General features: G+C 35.4%; 1 protein-coding gene across 1 annotated transcript in view; it reads right to left on the bottom strand.

Annotated features, from left to right (window-relative positions):
* The window catches only part of Rsrc1 (arginine and serine rich coiled-coil 1), a 318,816-nt gene that overhangs the window by 47,576 nt on the left and 256,533 nt on the right, over nt 1–14,707 (bottom strand). The window contains exon 9 of the mRNA XM_076933454.1: nt 14,230–14,298. Within this exon, the coding sequence (XP_076789569.1) occupies nt 14,230–14,298 (69 nt within the window). The remainder of the gene's footprint in view (nt 1–14,229; nt 14,299–14,707) is intronic.

The following is a 14,707-nucleotide window of genomic DNA, read 5'->3' as shown; positions in this document are numbered from 1 at the left end:
CATACTTGCTTATATGTTTCTAGTTTCAGCATTCCCCCTTCTTTTTATATCACATGTGTGCTACATGTTATTTTAGTGTGTGTGTGTGTGTGTGTATGTATGTGTGTGTGTATGCACGCACATGATAGTGTCCATATGTAAAGGTCAAATTGGTTCTTTCCTTCCACCTTCATGTGGTCCTGAAGGTTGACCTCTGTTCACTTGTCTTTTAAACCAAGTGCCTTAACACACTGAGTTATTCACTGGACTTCAATAAACAGGTCGTTAATGATATATCTTTCCAGGTTTAGCTGTGTACAGAGTGATGCCCAAGAGGGTAAGCAAATCCAGAGCAGGATCACCCCTTTGAGTTTTATGGGGATTAGAGAGTGGCAGGAACTAATGAAAGACTTTAGATTTTATATGACTTAAATATGTTAAACAATGACAATCTAGGTCAATGAAAGAAATCTTTTTTCTAAAGATGAAGTTCAATTAAATATAAATAATACTACTCTCAGCTGCACAGAAACAAGCTCACAAGAATAAGGTTCAAGCCCATCTTCCTCAAATAGCAAGGTGGGTTTCAGCATCTGTAGGCCACTTCTAACAGCGTGGCACTGCCATTCCTTCTAAACTCTGAACATTGTACATCTGTTGCTGAACATGAACAAAGAAGGACTTCAAGGATTCTCTTCCCCCAAGGACTTGCCAGGGTTCTACATAAATACCTGTGACAGCATGTTCTGGAGTATAAAGATGAAAACTCTGGATAGTCATTTCATGGAAATTAATTAAACTAGGTTTAAAGGCATACTCATAAAACTTTAAAAACTACTCACAAAACTTAAAAATAATATCATATACAAGTTTACATAAAATATAGAATTAAATATGTTTTTCTTACTTCAAAGACATGACCAAACGTCAGGTACCAGTAAGCATTTGTAATTTGCTCTACTTTTATCACAGAAACTATAGTATAAAAGCTAGAAAAATAATGGTGAGAGAGAGCAAGATGGCTCCGTGGAGAAAGGTACTCTCAAGCCAAATCATCTAAATGTGATCAGTAGAACCCACATGGTAGAAGCAAATCAGCTCCTGCAAGTGTCCTCTGGTAGCCACTCAAACTCTCTAAGTAAACAAATTAATAAAGTAATAAAGATGCTAGAAAAAAAGGAATTTTCTTATTCTTTCACCAACACTTTCAAACTATTTTCTCCATTAGATTCTCAATATATAAAGTCTGTAAAATATTTGTTACTTTAAATATACTAAACTATGGTAGACTGCTTATGTAGCATGTAGGGTTCCATTCCTATAGCACTGCATGAAACTCGTCACGATGTTCCATGCCTGTAATTTTACCACTTGAGAGGTAGCGGCAGGAGAAGTGTAAGTTCAATATCTTGTTCAGCTATGTAAGAAGTTTTAGATCAGACTGGGCTACATGACTGCCTGTCTCAAATAGAAAACTACAATACCTGCCTAAAAGAAACAATATACAACAAACCAGTAGCCAACATCAAACTAAATGGTGAGAAACTTGAAGCAATCCCACTAAAATCCGGGACTCAACAAGGTTGCCCACTCTCTCTCTACCTATTCAATATAGTACTGGAAGTCCTAGGCAGAGCAATTAGACAACAAAAGTAGGTCAAAGGGATACAAATTGGGAAGGAAGAAGTCAAAATATCACTATTTGCAGATATGATAATATACTTAAGTGATCCCAAAATTCCACCAGGGAACTCCTAAACCTGATAAAGAATTTCAGCAAGGTGGCTGGATATAAAATTAACTCAAACAAATCAGTAGCCTTTATCTACTCAAAGGATAAACAGGCTGAGAAAGAAATTAGGGAAATGACACTCTTCACAATAGTCACAAATAATATAAAATACCTTGATGTGATTCTAACCAAGGAAGTGAAATATCTGTATGACAAGAATTTCAAGTCTCTGAAGAAAGAAATCGAAGAAGATCTCAGAAGATGGAAAAATCTCCCATGCTCAAGGATTGGCAGGATTAACTTAGTAAAAATGGCCATCTTGCCGAAAGCAATCTACAGAGTCAGTGCAATCCCCATCAAAATTCCAACACAATTTTTCATAGAGATAGAAAGAGCAATTTGCAAATTCATCTGGAATAACAAAAAACCCAGGCTAGTGAAAACTATTCTCAACAATAAAAGAACTTCTGGGGAAATCATCCTCCCTGACCTCAAGCTGTACTACAGAGCAATAGTGATGAAAACTGCATGGTCTAGTTGGGGAGTGGTCCCCAGCCTCATCTCAGGCCTGGGGACCCCTGAGCAGCTCCTGGTTGTCCAGGGACCTCAGACTGCAGTTCTCCACTCCTGGAATGGTGTCCCAGGGCTTCCCTAAGGCCCAACACCTGCCTAGTAACAGGATGGGGTAAGTACAGTCCTGCATCCTGCCTCCCCAAGCAGCCAAGCCCTTTCTTTGGTGGAGCAGATGTGGGACACCATAACCCTATAGAATGCTACAAATTTTAAAAATGTCTAGAATAATTTGGGCAAATTGATGATATAATATGGTTTTTCCAAAATGACTGACTCTAAAACTTCTAAATTAGTACATATTTCTTCACACTGTGTCTAGGATTTCACTGCATCCAGACAGACAAACAGAACAGACTTTTAACTTTTCTAGAAAAAAAATATCGCTTCCTACTTGTACAATGTTTTCTTCTATGTAATTTTATATATTATGGAAAATATGCCAGTACTAAAGATGAACTAGACAAATAATTACATTTGAAGGAACCATGAAGCTGCTAAATGACCACTCCCACTTTTGCTGAAAACAAAGCCACGCTATATTGTAGACAGTGATGACAGCCTGAAAGCAAGATCTACAGGAGGGACATCGAGACTTCTAAGATAGTTCTTGATAGCTATTGGCTCAAGATATGTTAGTTACAAGGATAATATTAGGGCACTTTGATCCATCAAACTGGCCACTTAATAGCTAAAGGCAATATTACAAACATGACTGCCCAAACAAGGCTGTACCTTTTAATCATAAATAAAGTACTTACAAGGTTTGTTAGTTCACTGCACAGGCACTGTTAGTAGGGAATAGTATCATACATATCAGAAAGAGCAATCTGAAGCAGATTGTGCCAGTACTGAGACTATAAAGAAGTGTAAAATATACATCATCTTCACTCAACATGCTCAACTTAGCTGAGAGTAATATTACTATTTTAAATAATAATGAATAAACTAATAATAAATAATACATATATCCAAACACACAAGCAATATCCTCAAACATCACTCATAGAAATAATGAATCTATTGCCTCAACAAGTGGACTTTCATAGTCTACTACTTATCCACAATGTTGCTTTTCACAGCCTACCATAGAATCTGAATGTTCAAACACTCAATTCTTGGGAGTTGGACTCTCTTTGTCAGGGGGTAGGGTTGGGGGTATACAGAGTGTGAGGGGTTGTTGAAACAGATATAACTGAGATACATTTTATACCTATATGAAATTGTCAAAGAATAAGTTTGAAACATACTCCAAAGAGATTTTTTTTGGTTAAATTTAAGTTTATATATGGTTAGGGAAACAAGTGAAAACTAGGTATTTTGAGAAACTACATAAGAAAAAGATTCTGTTTATAATGTTAAATGGTGTTTTTGAGATCAATTTTTAGATAAATATATAAGAACTAGGACAATTATCCCATGTATTTATTTTAAATTATTATTTAATTTAAAATTATTCTTTTAAGTTATTTTAATTAGTATTTTAAATTATAATATTTTAAATTATCATTTAATATTCCTAGAAAATTTTTTTTATAACATCCTGATTTTGGTTACCCTCCCTTCATGCCTCTGAGTTCCTCTCTATCGCTTCTCCCATTTGGATCCACTCCTTTTCAGTCTCATTAGAAAACAAATAAGCTTCTAAGGGATCATAAAAAATGGAATAAAATATAAGATAAAACAAACCCAACACACTGGAATTAGACAGAATAAACACAGAAGAGCCCAAGACAGGGCACACGATAGAGACCCACTCATTCTCACACCTAGGAGTACCAGAAAAGCACTGCGTATACATTAAACTTGAGGTGTAATGTATACGCAGAGGACCTGCTGCAGACCCATGTAAGCCCTGTGCAAGCTGCTTCAGTCTCTGTGGGTTCAGAGTAGCTGTGATCATACTGATTTAGAGGGCCTTGTTTTTGTGGTGTCCTCCTTCTCCTCTGGCTCTTACACACTTTCTGCCTTCTTTTTTACAGGGTGCCCTGATCCTTGAGGGGAAGGATTTGGTGGAGATATCCTTTGTAGGACCTAGTGTTTCAAAGCCTCTCATTCATTACATAATGTCTATCAATGTATTTGTTTTCAACTGCTGCAGAAAGAAATTTCTCTGATGATAGCTGAGCAAGGTACTGATCTATTAATGCAGCAGAATGCCATTAGGTGTTATTTTATTGCCAGAGTCTTTTTATGGACTAGTATTATTTGGTTTTACCCTCTCTCCCTGGGCTATCTAGTTTTAGGTTCTTAGTCAACCAAACAGTGTCAAGATTGGGTTCCGTCTTGTGGAGTGGGCCTTAAGCCAAATCAGATGTTGGTTGGTTACTCTCACAAGTTTTCTGCCATCACTACACTAGCATATCTTCCAGGTTGGACCACATGGTAGATCAGTGGCTGTATTGATGTTTACATTTCTTTTAGTAGCATGCACAGTACCTTCCTGTACCAAACTAGAACATAGAAGTAAAGGCATTATGTAGGAACCAGCTCCACTTCTCCATGTTTAACAAGTTGTGTAGATGTTGTCTTCAGCAATGGGGCCTTGTTGTCAGTTTGAGAGCAATCTATTTACTTTTGGCAATAGCCTGGATTGTTTAAGGATTCCCCTGAGACCCTTTTGGCCAAAACGCAAGTAGATATAACCCAATCTCCAGACTGAAAGCTTCATTTAATATCAGGAGATGGTCAGTTGGGGCTTTGTCTTTTCAGTTACTTGGCAACTCCATGGGAAGCTTCTATTGTATTGTTTTCATATGACCTCTCAAATGACCCTTAATTTCGGCTATCCCTTCCTGCATTCTCTCACTTGTCCCCTCTTCTGGCCCCCTCCCCACTTAATCCTTCATTCCAGTCCTCCTATTTCCCCTTCTTAAGCTATCAGAATCTGATCCCCTGTACCCCAGTCCCTTACTCTATAACTCACTTCTGTAGTTCTATGAATTGTAGCTTGGTTATCACTGACCACCACAAATGGCGTATGTACCCATATGCATATACCACTACAAAAACAAATATCAATATATACAAATAAAAGTAAAAATACTAAATTTTTAATACTAAAAAAGTAGAAATAAAAGTTATTTAATAACTATCAACTTTTGGACACTTCTCTTCTTGAGAAAAGCTTATTAAAATGAATTTTAATCAGAAAAATTACCCCCTGGTTAGCCTTGTCCTTAGATTTACAGTGTTAGACCAAAATTTTCATTACTTTTTTAGGGAGCTAGATTTTTTTGTATTAGATATTTCATTTTAATGTCAAGAAATAACACAATATAGATTATTCACTTCTTATACTAAAATATTTGGGATTTTGTAAAGGCAAGTGTAAATAAAATTTTATAGAGAATTGAACAGACTAGAACTAATATTATAGTAGCTCTTACCTGAGAAGATAAAAGTCTGTATTCAGTGATGGGAATTTTCTTTTTATGATTTGTCTTAAAAACTGTTTGCTTTTCAGAACTCTGCTTTAATTAGATAGATTACAAATGAAGCAACCAGCTAAAGAAGCAGTTTATCCTATTGTTTAACATGATGAAACCTATCTATTTCTGTAGGCAGGACTTTGAATATTAACCATTGTTACCTTTGAGTTTATTAGTTTACTAGTTACAAGTTTATTAGCTCTCATTTAACCTTAATATGTGACACCTATGTATGTATGTATTTATTATCTTACTTATTCACTATGCATCCTGTTTACTGCCCCCTTCTCTCTCTTTTTTTTGGGGGGGGGGTGCTTCGAGACAGGGTTTCTCTGTGTAGCCCTGGCTATCCTGGAACTCACTCTGTAGACCAGGCTGGCCTCAAACTCAGAAATCTGTCTACCTCTGCCTCCCAAGTGCTGGGATTAAAGGCATGTGCCACCACCCCCTTCTCATCACCCCCTTCCACAATACTTGCCCCATTCCTGCCCCCTTCTCCTCTGAGTGGGTGCAGCTCCCTCCCCGTATTCCCCTATCATAGCAGCACTTCAAGTCTCTAGGAGGCTAGGTGCATCCTCTTCTACTGAGGCTGGACAAGGTAGCCCAGAGATGAGAAATTTTAAGCAAACATTCTTTCTAAGTTGAGTGGCATAGGATTCATGAACTGAGCTGCTCTGAGCCAACTTTAAAAATAAACCAAGTCATTCTGCAGAAAATAATTTGTCCTCACAAGTTATGATTTTGATTAAGTGAATTTTTTTTGTTGCCATGCTAGTATTTAACTGCTGCTTAAAAACAAAGAAAACTTAGGTAAACAAATGAATTTTATTTTGACAATGGAATGAAAAATAGTAATAGTAAAAAAAGAGAGGCCTAGAGTCTCAGTAAAGTCAATCAGACTTTAAAAACTACAATAGAAAGGTGTCCTATTATCTTGGAAACTAAAGTTCCATTTGGTCCACATTACTCTTTACTCATGTTTGGTCCTCAATGTACTCTATGCTAAGTTTGCTAACATGCGCTAGAATTAAAAATAAAAAAGCAGCGCAATAACTGATCACACAAGAGTTTCAAGGTACATTATTCTAACTATATATTTGGGTGGTAGATGAAAAAAAAAACCAAGCCTTCTATAACAGATAAGAAAACTGGGTTTAAATAGATTACCTAAGGTTACATAGGATGAAAAGACACCAGCCTCTATTTAATTTTTCTAAACTTTATTTCTTTTCATGAATTTTTTTTCCTGTTGTACAATCAATGCCGAGTCATTGATTTTTCTATTTCAGGATCTATTAACACACTGCAAAGCAGTACCTTCCATGAAGTACACACTAGGTAAACATATACACACACATAAATTTTAAAGATTATTTGTGTGTGTGTGTATTGTTTGAGTGGTCATGAGTGTCTTACAGAGAATATACAGAGGTCTGAGGATAACGCTCAAGGTGATTCTCTTCTGCTTCCCATTAATTCCAGAGGCCACAGCTAGGCTGACAGGCTTGGGCAGCCAATGACCTTGTTCATGAAGCCATCTCGCCTATCCAGGAAATATATTTTTAAATGATAAAAGTCAATAAAAAGGAATATATATATATATATATATATCCCCCATACATTATTTTCTTGTACTGTAATTCTAAGTAACAATAATAGCTTACAGCAATATTAGTTATGAAATGCTTTCTAGCAATAACATGTACATTTTATAACATCTCTAGGCAATTTCTATTATCTTTCTGACTATAGAGTCACATGACATTAAGTTACTTTTTCACATATAGAGCCGAGATGTGGCAAAGCAGATTCTAAATCTCATTCTGTCAACAAGGGGATATTAGGGATGTTTCCATGATGGCACAATTGACTAACTAGACTGCACTGACATTCCTAAGATTATACATTGATAGATATTTGAGAGGTATGTCTGCTTCCTAATTTTTAATCTATAGTGGAGATAACTAATTGAATATGAAGGCTATGGCTCTGATTGGTCTTGAAATTTGTGTTTTTGGAAAACAGAAAATATTAAATTGGTAAGGAAATCCATGATGGATGATCACTAGAGACCTAGCAATGGTCACATAGATATCAGTATATCTGTTTTTCCTGAATAAACACATCTTGCTGAAAAGAGCTATAACGCAATCTAAACTGATTTCCAACTCCATAAGGAGTATAGCTAAATGTGTGATACAAAAATGTATGAAGGGTAGAGAGATGGCTCAGTGGTAAAGGGCACTGGCTGCTTTTCCAGAGGTTCTGAGTTCAATTCCCAGCAACCACATGGTGGCTCACAACCATCTGTAATGGGATCTGATATTCTCTTCTGGCATGTAGGTGTATATGAGGATAGAATACTCACAAACATAAAAGTAAATCTTTAAATATGAAGGAAAATCATTAGTATTAAGCAATTTTGAAAATAAAAGAATTTTGTAAATGTGGTCAAATTTTGTAGTATATTTGAAATAAAAAAATTATATTTATGAAAGCCAACACTATGTGAAAGGAACATATCCTCAAAAGCACTTCAGCATTATTTAAAAGAGCAAATACAGATTTCTTTGTTAAAAAAATGACTTAGTACATATTGACTATAGTTAATGCTGTGTTGTATAATAGACAAAATAATATGTAAGAGAAAGGCAACCACGTTCTTGTTGACATAGAATCAAGGGGAGTATAAAAGACAAAGCACTCACTGCTGGGAGAAATAAGACAGATGGCCGATAACGGAACAAGTGGTCTGCAGTGATTTTTGACTAATGAAAGACTTAAGAAAATTAGACCATAAAGCAACATATTCAGGTTAAGTAGATTGTTTTTGTTAAGAATATAACACTCTAACATTACAGCTAATATACTAAAAGAACATTATTGATATTTAAAAAAATATTAGATTATAAAAGATACAGGAATGCCAACCTGGCATACAGGAAACATATCTTTTCTACAGAGATACTTAAACTCTGCAGTGAAACTAGTTAGTCAAAGTAGTAGAGCTACCCTGAGTACTTAATTCTAAGAATGTTCCTACAATTCAGAATCGAGGCTATAGAAGGCAATCATTCTATTTTTGTCTAACCTTCCATGCCAACTGAATAAACAGTGACTCCAAAAGGACAGCCAGATACCAGGTACTGCAGTTAGTTCTCTATTATTTATGTATGTAGACAGGATCTCATATAGCTCAGAATTGTCTCCACTCACTATGTAGCCAAGGTTGGCCTTGTTCTTTTGATTCTTCTGCTTCTACCTGCAATGAGCTGGGAAGACAGGCATGCATGGCCATGGCCAGCTTCTGGGATTCTTTTTTTTTCAGTCACTCCAATCTTCACCCCTTTTTCTGGATTTCATGTGATGAATCCCAGAAGATGGCAAAAAGGGCTTATAACAGGTCTCCTTCTGAATATGGCAAGACTAAGAACCATAAAGCAGTGGGGGAGGACAAAATCTTAAGAAGGGAATCAGAGAAATGAGATTCTTAAGCATGGCCCTAATACAGTCTAATGGGACAGAAGCAGCTAAGGACAGGAAAAGGACATTCACACCCAACTAAAACACATGCTTTCGTCTGGAGTACTTCATCTGGGAATCCCAGCAACCTAAATGGGAAAACTTAATATGGAAACAGCTTGAAGTAACAATAAGAACACTATAATGCACAGATGCTTAGGAGAAGGATGTAAGATTCAGAGAGAAAGACAAAGCAGAGAGGAAGGAAGAATTACACCATGTTCCCTGTATATGTGCTGTATGCATACATGTAGTAGAATGAGTGTGTCCATGTATAGGGATGGATGCAGAAGCCAGAAAGCCAGAAAGGATGCTGGGTTACTTCCTCTTACATGTTGAGAACCTGGAGCTTGCTGTTTAGTGTACACTAGCCAGCAGGAGCTTCTTGGATCCACTGGTCTCTGTCCCCCAAAGCTGAGGTCACAGACACACTCAGCATTTACATGGGTGCTGGAGCTCACATCACATCCTGGGCTCACATCCTCTTGCTTTTACAGCAAGTGCCCTTATCCAGTCAGGCATCTCCCTATATCCTTGATTATATTACTTTTAAACATTAAGTGTAAGGCTTCTGACTTATGATTGTTTAAGGAGAATCTTTACTACTTACTAGCTTTATAGAAAGTGATTAAGCATTGTGTCTTGTGGCCAGTCCTCCATAAATTACAGAAATAATATAAAAGCACAAAACTCAGTTTGTGTAGACTCACTGAAGTTAAAATACATAAGATACTTAGGACATTGCTGGCACCTTCTTTCCATTTAGCTTCTATTATTCATGATCTCAACCTTATGTAAAGAATTATCAAAGAGGAAGAAAGGGAAGAGAAAATTAAGGTTACTTAATTGTATTTCTTATCAATCAGCTGTGACCAGAGACTTGATTTTTCATTTAAATACACACAACTTTTCATTTGACTTTAGTTTTTGTTAGAAGTGACTTATATAATGTTCATATTTTCACTGTCTACCATTTCCATGAATAATTTAGCATAAGCTGCCTGAGTTTTTTAGAAACAAAAAATATTTGACGTAACTAACAAACTAACAAACCAACCAACCAGCATAACAGAACATTTTTTTGAATAAGCATAAAGAGAAAAAAATTCCAAAGCCACTATATTTATGCCAAATAAATTAGAGAAATAAAATGCAAAAGACCATCATTATGCCCATAAATACATTAAAACATAATTAGAATCCTTAAATAAATACTAAATTAAATAAAAAGTAACATTTAGAAAACCCAACGAGTTGTATCTAAGCATTCTAGAAGTTAAAATCATTTTCAATAATTTTCATTAAAAGTATACTAAAAAAGTGTGGCATGTTGTCATATGCACATAATCCCAACCTGTAGAGAACGATGTGGGAGATCTTGAGTTCAAGGGCAGCCAGAGCTACATTAGTAACTTCCAGGTCAGTCAAAAAAACACAAACAAACAAACAAACAAAAATTCTAAGCCACATTTTGAATTATTTGTTTATGTTTGCCAAGAGATGTATCTTTATATAACCTCAGAAGAGTGGAAAGAGTTAATAAGCGGTTATGAAGGCCCATAAAGAATGTGCTGGCAATATCAGTAAGGGGGAGGGGAACTGAGCTATGTGTAAGGACCATAGGAAATATTCAAACTGGATGGATATACGGCAAAACAGTAGTAACCTTGGGAAAAACTGTGGTATACAGGCTGACTCTATCTTGGACATGATACTTTTCAAACATACTGTGCTATTGATTTAAGAACACTCAAAGGAAAGGACTGCATAATAGTCAAAGCAAAATTGCAAGGTACAGCTTTTGCTATGCTAATACAATAGCTTTGTTGAGATAACAGAGAGCGGATAAAGGAAGCCAGATAGACAATATTTATCTACATTTGAACAATGCTTTCAACCCTGTGCTGCATATCAGCATGCTGAGAAATTAAGATATGAATTGTATAGATGATGTGACAGACTGAATTAGTAATGGCTTCTAGATTTGAAATAAAGGATTATTATTTTTTCAGATACAGAAGTTCATACCAATGTATCTCAAGTTTTAATTTGCAGCTAGACTAATTATGTGAAATAAAATAAGTATAGCTTATACATTAATCATCTTCAGGGAAAGGTTAATTTAATAGAATTCAATATAATCCATAAGAAAAAAATTTGGAAGCAAATAATAACCAAGAATCTAAAAGGTGACTGATTTACTATACAAACCATGTACAGTGAACCTCATAAATAAAAAGCGTTCCTTTCATATTTTAGAATCAGTGTCATAGAGCTTAATCAGTTGAATTTTCTTCAACAACATAATTTTCCAGTTTTTTAATGCATAGAAAATTCAGTGAACTTAAATAGAGATAAAGCCATACAGCAAATATTGATAACATTTTCTCTTAGCTAACTTCATTTTGCATGACTATAATTCATTAGAGCAATTGTTTAACAGCTAAGGTCTCGTCTTAGAGAATGGACACAGCGGAGATGGCATGCACTTTCAATGTGACTATTTAAAAATCCAATGTAAGCTCAAAATAAATCTAGGCTTAGACTTTAAAAAAGAAAAGAGAATTGGCCACTCACTTAATAATTTGTTGAAACAATAATTCAAGATTTCCACTATGTGTGAGGCACTATGATACTAGGTCATTTAAGTCCTGGAGTCTATGTTTTACTTAGTATAAAAGACTTTGAAAGAAGCAATTAAAATGGTTATTGTTCTAAGGCTGAAATTTCCAACAATTCTCAGACACAGACGGAGAAAAGATATTATATATCACACACTACAAGGATCGTTTAATCTAATTAATCTATATATGTATAGAATACTGGAAATGTAATTGTAATACAATACTTACATACCTGCAGTCATTAAAATATCTTTAAGTATATTTTGAAGGTAATTTATAATCAACTTATGATAAAGAGATTATTAGAAATAGCATATTATTATTATTTGGAAATACAGGATAGAAAGCATTAAAACTTTCTTTTTATGGGGCTAAGAATTCATATTATATTTTTCATATTATATTCAATAATAATGTTAAAACTGCAATTACTAGCATTTCTTATTTTTTATTATTTTATTTATTTACATCTCAAATGTTGCCCCCCTTCCCAGTACCTTCTCACAGAGTTCTTCCTTCAATCTCTCTTCCCCTTTGCCTCTGAGAATGTGCCCCCCCCCCCCCCCGCCCTGGGTGTCCCCTCACCCTGGAGCATCAAATCTTTATAGGATTAGGCACATCCTTTCCCAGTGAGGCAAGACAAAGCAGTCCTGCTACATATGTGGTGGTGGTGGGGGTGATGGCTTGGACCAGCCTGTATGTGCCCTTTGGTTGGTGGCCTCTAGCATTTCTTATTTGTTAAAAATTGATTAAAACTCTAAGATCTGAATGAATGTGATTGAACTAAAACTATTACAAAATTTTTATCTGGGAGACCGTAACATGTACTAGTTGTGATAGAATCATGTATTTTATAAGGTCAGTATTATCATTTATTATTATTAATATTATTATTTACAATTTCTGAGCTGCACTGTTTATTTAGCTGCTTGAGCCCTAGGTGACAGTGTGCCACTGAGAGTAAAAAGTCTAACTTTTACTAGCTGCAAGTACAGAAATAGATGGACACAGTTTTGGAGAACTGACATTTTGCAAAATGCAGCAAACATTTTCATTTATACATGAGAAAAGGAAGTGTTCAAAAGGGTATGAATTTCAAGTTATTGCAGGTTACTTGTGAGAATTTCTGCAGGTACAACATGTTTAAATTTAACCAACAGTAGCGTGTCAGTGTATTTAAAATCACGATAAAAGTCTTCTTTCTGGTCATGTTGCTCATGACAAATTACTATGGTGTTGTATGTTTAGGGCAAGATGTCAATACAGCATAAATCTCATGGTGTTTTGGTTTTCTTCTGGAGATTAAAGTAGAAGTGCTTTTTTGATCAACTGGTTTTTGTTTTGCCCCCACCCTGGGTGTCCCTGACTTACCCCCCCCCAACAGCTTTAATTATCAATTGGTTTTATTGATATAAAGCTAAACAGTACTTAAAATTCCTTAGGCTGCTTTCTGTCCAGTCTTCTATTTACTGGTAATGTAGGTATCCAACAAACGTCAGTGGGATTGGAGAATGTACCAAATTGTAAATGCCAACATGTATAGACTAAAGAGCCCTATTTTCTCAGTGAGTTATAATATTAGTTGATCACAGATAACAGCATACAGTTAAGATTTCTGCAGGTCAAATACGGTGAGAAAACTTATATATGTACATACATTTAGTTTGGATGCATTTCTTTGTAGAGTTCTGTCACCCAAACCTTTCTTACTGATGAACAACTGGGGACTTGGATTGATGGGGGTGGTGCTGTTAGCATTCAAAACTTTCAAATGTAAACATATGCTTTTCTTGGATCTCAGTCAGATTCTAAACAGAGACGAAAACTACAATTTTTTCCTGGTGTTATGGTAAAAGATGTGTATGCATTAAGACAAGAATTTCAACTTTTTAATTTACACAATAATATACAAAGCCAAAAATGTGCACATGTTATCAGTCTTTCAACTTCTCAATTCATACTTTCTCTTGTGAGCTTTTGAGAAGCTGGAAGAGTCACAATATGTTGTATGTGTGTGTGTACATGTCTGTGTGTGAGCATGCTTGCCAAGTGCTACTATGATAGCTAGAGGCCAACTTTCAACAGCGTGTCCTTTCCTTTTACTATGTGGATCACAAAGATAGAGCTCGGGTGGTCAGGCACAGTGGAGCATGTTCTTAACCACTGAGCCATCTCCGGTCCCAGAGGATGCTTTTAAACTAATCTTATGATAGCAAACAATGTAAGTGTAATGCTATGTCTTAGTCTAAGATCATGAAATGACATGAAGCCCTGTGAAGGCATTACATCATATTCTATGACGAACTCATGGAATATAAAAGTCATGTGAAATAATTACTCCTTAGACAACAAAAGAAACATGTATTTTTACCTTCTTCTTTTCTTCTCTTTGCTTCTTCCTCATTCCTTTCTTTGGCTTTTAATGCTTCATCAGCTTTTGCTGCAAGAAAACAATAAAATTTCCGTATTTGTTTTATGCATACCTTGTAAATATAAATAGTAGGGAAAGGAAACAGAACTTTAATATTTATTTCTGTGAAATTGTCAAAAGAAATGTCAAAAGAATATAGTAGCTGTGAATTAGTAATTCACATTTGTATCCTTCATTCAGAATTTATAACCAGAATTAATTAATTAATTTATAATCCCCATGTCTAAAAAGAAAATAAAGTTAACAATGTAAGGTTAAATTATGACATATGAATTAGAAAGATATAGTTGGTTATAGTGGAACATATCTGTTTTAAAGTGTGGAGGAACTGGAAGATGCTTGCAGTTTCTGTGTGGCAATATCAGATTATGTGGACTTTCTTTTTCCCATGCACATCATAAGAGAGCTGTATTCATGT

Source organism: Arvicanthis niloticus, chromosome 4 (assembly GCF_011762505.2).
Source record: "Arvicanthis niloticus isolate mArvNil1 chromosome 4, mArvNil1.pat.X, whole genome shotgun sequence".
Taxonomy (NCBI): domain Eukaryota; kingdom Metazoa; phylum Chordata; class Mammalia; order Rodentia; family Muridae; genus Arvicanthis; species Arvicanthis niloticus.
This window is presented reverse-complemented; position numbering and strand designations above follow the sequence as displayed.